Source organism: Haliaeetus leucocephalus, unplaced genomic scaffold, assembly GCF_000737465.1.
Source record: "Haliaeetus leucocephalus isolate CR32 unplaced genomic scaffold, Haliaeetus_leucocephalus-4.0 Scaffold157, whole genome shotgun sequence".
NCBI classification, from domain to species: Eukaryota; Metazoa; Chordata; class Aves; order Accipitriformes; family Accipitridae; genus Haliaeetus; species Haliaeetus leucocephalus.
The window spans coordinates 1,732,364-1,739,763 of record NW_010972593.1 but is presented as its reverse complement, the minus strand read 5'-3'; the positions used below and the strand labels follow the sequence as shown (position 1 = coordinate 1,739,763).

Below are 7,400 nucleotides of genomic sequence, written 5' to 3'. Positions count from 1 at the left end.
CGCCCCGGCCGCCCGAGCGCGCATTGTTGCCAGCGTCGCGGCCGGGCGGAAGCGCGTAGGGAGGCCGCGGGGGGACGACGCGCATGCGCGGGCACGCCTTGGGGGGGGGGCGCCGCCGCCGCCATCTTTGTGACGGGCAAGAAGGAGGGCAGGGCGAGGAGGGGGGTGTCCTCATCTTGTCAGGCCTGGGCTGTTCTCCCCCGCGGCTTCCAGGGCTGTGAGAAGGGGTAGGGGGGAGGAGAAGCAGGGCAGCGGGTGCTAGCAAGGGCATGGGTGCCGGGGAAGGGCAGGGGTCGGGTCCAGCCATGCCCCTCACCACCTGCAGCCCCAGACTCCTGAGAGGGCCAAGGGGCCTGACCTTGCTGCCCTCAGACCCCCCAGCTCGCCCTCGGGGCCTGGCCCTGCTGTGCCATGTCCCCTCACCTCTCTGTGCCTGGTCCTGCTGTGCCATGTCCCCTCGCCTCCCTGTGCCTGGGCATTTCAGGGGTGCAAGGAGACACCCCCCCTACCCTAAGCGGGGCTTGTCGTCCCCCCCAACCCCCCCGGATGGCCCGGTGCTGCCAGCTGTAACCGCAGCCGCAGCCAGGCCGTAACCCAACTCCCTCGCGTCTGATCCCCCGCCTCTCCGGGTGCCGAGGCTGGTGGGGAGACGGCAGGCGAGGACGGGACTCTGGGAGCAGCGGGTCTGGGGGTGGCTGAGCCGATATCGGTGGGAGAGAGACCCTTGAGCACGGCCGTCCCCCATCTGGATGCCACAGGGTTGAGGCTGGAGCCGTCATGAAGAGCCTGAAGGCCAAGTTCAAGAAAGCAGACGTGAGTGCCGTCCCCAGGGACCTGGGGACGTGGGGACTTGCCCGGGGATGTCCATGGGGACATGGGGACCTGCCCTGGGATGACCCAAGTTTCACAGGGAGACAGGGACCTGCCCTGGAATGTCCATGGGGACACGGGGATCTGCCCTGGGATGTCCCCAGTTTCACAGGGACATGGCAACCTGCCCTGGGACATGGGCTGGCTGCTCACCATGGAGACGGCAGCCCCATGGAGGTTGTCACTGGCACCCTGGTCGGTGGGATTGAGCTCCCGGTGTACCCAAGTGTGCTCCCAGGGCCATTGTTGGGAACGGGGCAGAACAAAGGAAAAAAGGCAGCAGCAGGGAGAGGGAAGCAGGTCCCAGGTCCCTGCGCTGTCCCCTTCTTGAGGAAGGCTGCCAGCTTTCCAGCTGTCACAACCAGTGGAACCAGCATGTTGATGCTCCTCAATTATTCAGCACCAGCCTGGCATGGGGCCACAGGCTCTCGCCATCCTCCACACGGGGCAGAGGGTGACAGTGCTGTCCCCAGTGCCTATGGCAGCACCGAGTGGACATGTGCGCTGGGGACACGTGGTCACAGGTTGAAGTCCCTCACGTGGAGCCTGTGGACCTGCCCTGCTCAGGGTGCTCTGTGCCTCAGTTTCCCCACACTGCCCTGGACGCTTCTGTGAGTGTGGAGCGGTGAGAGGCTCCTGCTGTCCTGCTGCCCCCAGGGCTCTTCCAGGACAGCTGCCTGGGGATGCTTTCCATTTTGGGGTTCCCTCCTTGAGGGGAGTTTGCCAAGCCCCCGAGATGCAGGCAGGGGGTGCTGCCCCTCCTTTGGCCCCAGGGCAGGGGGTCCCACATCCCCCTCTTTGGGGAGTAGGATCTTGGTGGCAGGAGGATGCTCATCCCCTTTGTTTGGGGGTGCATTGCTGCCTCACCTTGGGGTGGGAAAGCTGCCCCCCACCCCAACCCCTCACACTTTAACTGGGACCAGCCTGGGTGCTGCTCCCTGACTGGGACCTTGGTACCTGCTCTGTGGCAGGGATGCGGAGATGCCTGAAGCTCTGGATGCTGAGGAGGGAGGGAAGGAGGGAAAGAAGGAGGGACGGAGGGATGGAGGGAGGCGGATCCTGGCTCCCACTGCGGCAGGACCCGGCCCCCGCCCGGGCAGCAATGCTGGACCGAGCTGGGGTCTGGGGTCCACGGCCTGGAGCCCCAGCCTGCCCTCGCCCAGGCGGGGGGCAAGGGATGCATGGCTGCCCGCCGCCTCCTCCTCAACACCATGAAGCAGATCTGCCTCTGTGCTGCTGCCTCCTTCGCGGTACGTCCCTGTCCTCCATCTCCGGTCCCCTTTGGTCACGTCCTCCGGGGTAAGCCGTGTCACCTCCACCCCACCTGGCCGCCCTCCATCCCCATACCCATCCCGGGGCTCGGCTGCGTCCTCTCCAACCTGCTTTGTCCTTGCATGACAAGGGTGTGGGGGGGGGACGGGCACCACCCTCCCAGTTTGCCCAATAACCCTGAGAAACTGGTTTATTCCCTGCCCCTGGATGGGGTCTGCTGGCCCCACAGGGCTGAAGGGTCTTGCAGGGGCACCAGGCGGGCACACTGGCACAGGTCCTGTGCCTGGCACTGGGCACCAGGCTGGCGAGGGGCAGGATGCAAGCAGCTCCCGAAAGGTGACATCCATTTCCTGCTGCCGCGGCCGCAGAGAGCTCCGGTTTGTCGTCACAGGCTGCGGGGTGAACCCAGGGCTTTCCGTGCTGGTCCTGTCCCGCTGTGCGTCGCTCCCTTGGGATGGGGATGTGTGGGACCACTGGATCAGCAAGTCCTCACCCAGCCCCAATCCTGCACAGGGCTGGGGACAGCATTGTGCCCCATATATCCCAGGGAGGCTGGAGCCATCCCAGGGGACCTGCTCACTGCCAACAATGCTCGCCCTGGCTTGGTCCCTTCCTTGGTGGGGAGCAAAGCAGGGCTGTGAACAGGATCAGTGGGGACACCTGGGCAGGGATGGGGCTCAGGCACCTCATGGGTGCTGGCTGTGTTTAGCATTGGGGTCAAACCCTGGGGTAGGGGCAACCAGGCAGTATCAGCTTGTTCCCAAATCCTAGCCAGTCACAGCCTGGCTCATCCACAGCTAAACTGGGGCAGTTCTGTAGATCTCCTGGTCTGTGAGCTGCAAACTGGGTGGGGGCTGAAGAGGATCCTCACCCCAGGCAGCTGTCCCAGCTAAACCCTCCATACCTGGGGGCCAGGCACCACAGCACCCAGGAAAGGGGTTTGCCCAGAGATGGCCACCCAAGGGATAGGGATGGGTGGAAGACAGCAGGGGTAGCGATGAGGACAGGCACCTGAGCCCAGCCCAGCACCTCTCCCTGGGGACAGCCCACCCATCACAGCCTCCTCTTGCCTTCATTGCAGAGCCAGGACTGGACCAAGAATGATGAGAAGCTCCTGCAAGCTGTGGATTACAATGATGCCGGGAGGGTAACATCTCTCCTCGTCCGCAAGGGCCTGGTCCCCACCAAGCTGGACTCAGAAGGCAAATCCGCGTAAGTGCTGACCCACGTCCCTGGGACACCGGGGACACAGGGCTGGGGACAAGGCTGGAGGCCAGGGACATGAGTCCAACAGCCCATGGTCTTGCTGCAGGTTCCACCTGGCCGCCATGCGGGGGAATGTGGACTGCCTTGAAGCCATGCTGGCTCACGGTGTGGATGCCATGACCAAGGATAGCTCAGGTGAGGGCATGGCCGCCATGCGCCCCTGGCTAACGCCGTGGACCACCCAGGGCCACTAGTGCTCCCTAGTTGTTCCCACCCTGCCAGCAGTTGAGGCTGAGGGGACAGAGGTGATGGCCATACCTGTGGTGGCTGTAAATTGTCCCAGCTTCCTATGGGGACTCAAGCACTGACTGATGGTGCTCCTGGGGATGTCCCCTTCCTATTCAGCCCCAGTCCAGCAGATCCTCCTGTGTGCCCATCTGTCTGTCTGTCACCCAGCCACAGATCCATTGTCTGTTCTCTGACCTGTCTATCTGTCCCTCTCCCCAGGTTACACTGCCCTGCATCTGGCATCCAAGCATGGCCACCCGCAGTGCGTCAGCAAGCTGTTGCAGGTACTGGGGCTGGGAGGACAGTGCTGCAAGGGAGGGAGGGTGCTGTGCCAGTGAGGTGTCCTCTCTGTCCTTGAACTCCCTTCCGTCACCAGTGGTGGTGATTGGCATGGTCGTTCCTGGCACTGTGTGGTGCTGCGCGGCACCCACCCATCCCTCCACCATGCCAAGGAGCCACATCCGCTTGAGCAGTCTGTCTGTCTGTCCGTCCCCTGTCCTCCTGTAACCCAGGCTCTCTCCCTCAGGCCTCCTGCCCTGTGGACGTGGCTGACGGCAGCGGCCGAACAGCGCTGCACCATGCAGGTGAGTGGGGACAGTGCCAGCCCCGTCCTGCTCATGTCCCCGTGGGAGGCAGAGTGCTCAGCCTCTGTCCTTCTCCCCAGCGGTCAGTGGCTGCATCTCGTGCTCGGAGATCCTCTGTGATTTCAAGGCTCCCTTGAACATCAAGGACAAGGTGAGATCCCTCTGCTCCTCACCCTGCCATGCTGCGCAGTGCAGCAAGGGACTGGGCTGGGGCTGCCTCTGAAATGCAGCAGCTTCTGGGGTGGAATGCAGCAGCTGGCAGTACCTTGGGTTCCTGGGGTGAAAACACACCATGAAGTGGGATGTGGAAATCTGGGAGATAACAGGAGCAGGGTGCCCCATGGGGAAATCTGAGCCTCGTCTGCACATCCTCACCCAACCTGACCTTGCCCAGGATGGCTCCACGCCGCTGATCCTTGCTGCCAAGATGAGCCACTCAGAGCTGTGCCGGTACCTGCTGCACCGCGGCGCAGCTGTCAACAGCCGGGACTTGCAGGGGAGGTGAGTCTGCACTGGGGGGGACTGGGGGTGGATGGCAAGACAGAGGAAATGGGCCCCCTCACCTCTGCTCTCACTGCTCTGCTCAGGACAGCCTTGATGCTGGCCTGCGAGAATGGCAGCGTGGAGACAGTGGAGGTGCTCATCAACGCTGGTGCCCGGGTGGCTGTGGTGGACTCCACAGGTCACGATGCCACGCACTACAGCCTGGCCACAGGCAATGCTCTTATCCAGCACTTCCTGCAAGAAGCTGCTCCACGGCAGTCCTGGGCCAGCGGTAAGGCAGCCGTGCTACCCTGGTGCTCCTTGTCTACAGGGGATGGACCCACGAGGGTGTTTTCACCCTGCAGGGTGCTTTGGGGCAGAGCTGTCTCTAACCCATGGCTGGAAGAGGCTGAGCAAGGGGTGGGGGCATATGTCCCCTTTTCCCATGCGCTGGGGGTGCCTTTGCCCATGCTGTTGCCGGCCGAGGGCTGGGAGGTGGTGCTGAGCCTTCGTTGCCTGTCTCACTGTGTGCACATGCTTGCGTGTACATGTTCACACGTGTTTGCAAGCATGGGGGAATAAGTGCATGTGTGTATCAGCCAGTGTGTTTGTACATGTCTGTCTGTGCCTGCCTGTGTGCATGTGCCTCCCCGTGTCCGCACATGGGTGTGCGCCCCTGTGATTACACATCCATGTATATCCCCATATTTGTCTGTCTGCGTGTGTCCCTTATATGCACATGTGGCCCCTGGGCATGTGTGTGTGTGTTTGTGCCCCTTGAGTGCCCACGCCCGTATGAGCACATGCAGGGGTGCCCCTGCACCCACATGGGCTCTGCCTGCTGTGCCCACCCCTACAATCCCCTAAACCTTCCAAATTTCTCTTTCTTCCTGCTCTGCCCCACAGAAGAGGAATCAACCGAGCAGACGTCCCAGGTAAGGGCCTGCCTGTCTGCCCACCTCTCATCAGGGCTGGCCTGGTCTCAGCCCCTGGGGTGGGGGGTCCCCAGGAGCCCTGGGGCTCTCCAAGGTGGCGATGGGTCAGGAAGGAGGAAAGCCACTTTATATGTGATGTCCTCTCTACCCTGGTGTCTCTGCAGACGTCTTCGCCCAGCCAGTTATCCGTCAGGGAGAAGAGCAGCACCCCAAGGAAGAGGAAAGCCCCTCTGCCTCCCCTGGGCACCCCCAGCCAGGTGAGAGAGGGGTCCCCCTTAGCTCCATGTCCGCACCCAGCTTGGCAGGCACAGGGTAGCCAAACTATGGCCGGCTCAGGCAAACTTCTCCAGCTTTGCCTGCCCCTTCAGTGGAGGTGACGCTCACGGGCTGGCCTGAGCTGCAGTGGAGGCTTCATCCCCACTCCTGGGGTGCATGCAGCACCCCAGGCCCCAAGCATGTGCTGTTGGCAGGGCAGAGGCTATGAGCCCCTGTCTATCCACCCTGTGGGCCCAAAACACCCCTCACCTGGGGGGCTGTGCTGGCATTGGGGGGTCCATGCCCTGCCAGAGCCTTTCCTTCTCTCTCTGGTGTCAAAAAGCACCCTGCACACCCTGGAGTGTGGCTTGCCCATGGGGGCACGTAGTGCCTGGAGAGCTGCCGCTGAGCCTGGCTGGGCTCAGCCTGCCGCAGCCCCCCTGGTGAGGATGAGCAGGAGGGCGCCGACAGCGCGGAGGGGGCTGGCAGTGCCTGGCACTGAGGCTTGGCAGCTGCTCATCTGCAGGAGGACCGGGATGCCTACGAGGAGATTGTGCGGCTGCGGCAGGAGCGGGCCCAGTTCTTGCAAAAGATCCGGGGCTTGGAGCAGCAGGAGAAGCAGAGACGGGAGGTACCAGTGAGCCGCAGGGTCGCTGGGGAGATGCCACCATGTCCCTCGGGAGCAGAGCAGGCAGGAGGGATGGGGACAGCATTTATCCCTCCCTGTTTTCTCTTTGTGTCCTGCTAGCGGGCAGAGCTGGACGAGGGCTCCTTGCGCTCCATGGAGAAGCAGGTGAGGCCAGCGAAGAGGTCATGGGTGCCCTCAGCTCTCTTGAGGGGTCCTGGTGCTTGGGGATGCTATTGGGACTCTGGTGGGAGCAAAGGGGACCCTGTGTCTGTGTCCTGCCGCACAGATCCAGGAGCTAGAGGAGCGGCTGGCGGCGCGGGATGGTGAGAAGGAGCAGCTGGGCAAGGAGGTGGAGGCTCTGCGGAGCCGCTTGTCCTCACTGGAGGTAGGTGCAGGTAGCAGCTGGCAGTGCCAGGGGCTGGGGTGCGTGGGGGCTGACCACCACTCTGCACCCCCAGAATGAGAAGGAGAACACGAGCTATGACATCGAGACACTGCAGGATGAGGAGGGAGACCCGCTTGAGTTCCCAGGTAGGTCCCTGCCGGCCTCCTGAGATCCCCATGGGGCTGGGCAGCCCTCGGGGAGGTGGCACCCTGCAGCGGGGAATGGGGGCATGGGTGGGCATGGCACCGGAGTCCCTGTGCCCTGCAGGGGCAGAGCTGCTGCTCTCCAAGAAGACACTGAGCCCCTCGGCCGAGGAGCTGCTGGCCACGCTGCAGGGGCAGGTGCAGTCCCTCACCGTGCAGAACAAGGAGCTGAGGGAGAAAATACAGGCAAGTGTCCTTCTGTCAGTCTGTCCCTCCCTGCCTCTGGCCCCTGGTGGCTTCACCATCTCCTTGGCAGGTGCTGGAGAACTACGAGCGGGACGAGAGCAACCC

General features: G+C 63.3%; 2 protein-coding genes across 2 annotated transcripts in view; one reads left to right on the top strand and one right to left on the bottom strand.

Moving 5' to 3' along the window:
- The window catches only part of SIRT6 (sirtuin 6), an 8,012-nt gene extending 7,927 nt beyond the window's left edge, over positions 1-85 (bottom strand). Inside the window, exon 1 of the mRNA XM_010562323.1 lies at positions 23-85. Within this exon, the coding sequence (XP_010560625.1) occupies positions 23-85 (63 nt within the window). The remainder of the gene's footprint in view (positions 1-22) is intronic.
- A 485-nt stretch (positions 86-570) lies between these two features.
- Positions 571-7,400, top strand: part of ANKRD24 (ankyrin repeat domain 24) — an 8,595-nt gene continuing 1,765 nt past the window's right edge. Inside the window, exons 1-15 of the mRNA XM_010562322.1 lie at positions 571-813; positions 3,224-3,354; positions 3,455-3,543; positions 3,856-3,920; positions 4,163-4,220; positions 4,301-4,371; positions 4,615-4,721; positions 4,808-4,995; positions 5,610-5,638; positions 5,803-5,895; positions 6,420-6,524; positions 6,642-6,686; positions 6,808-6,906; positions 6,980-7,052; positions 7,174-7,295. Coding sequence (XP_010560624.1) covers positions 778-813; positions 3,224-3,354; positions 3,455-3,543; positions 3,856-3,920; positions 4,163-4,220; positions 4,301-4,371; positions 4,615-4,721; positions 4,808-4,995; positions 5,610-5,638; positions 5,803-5,895; positions 6,420-6,524; positions 6,642-6,686; positions 6,808-6,906; positions 6,980-7,052; positions 7,174-7,295 — 1,311 coding nt within the window. The 5' untranslated portion in view covers positions 571-777. The remainder of the gene's footprint in view (positions 814-3,223; positions 3,355-3,454; positions 3,544-3,855; positions 3,921-4,162; positions 4,221-4,300; positions 4,372-4,614; positions 4,722-4,807; positions 4,996-5,609; positions 5,639-5,802; positions 5,896-6,419; positions 6,525-6,641; positions 6,687-6,807; positions 6,907-6,979; positions 7,053-7,173; positions 7,296-7,400) is intronic.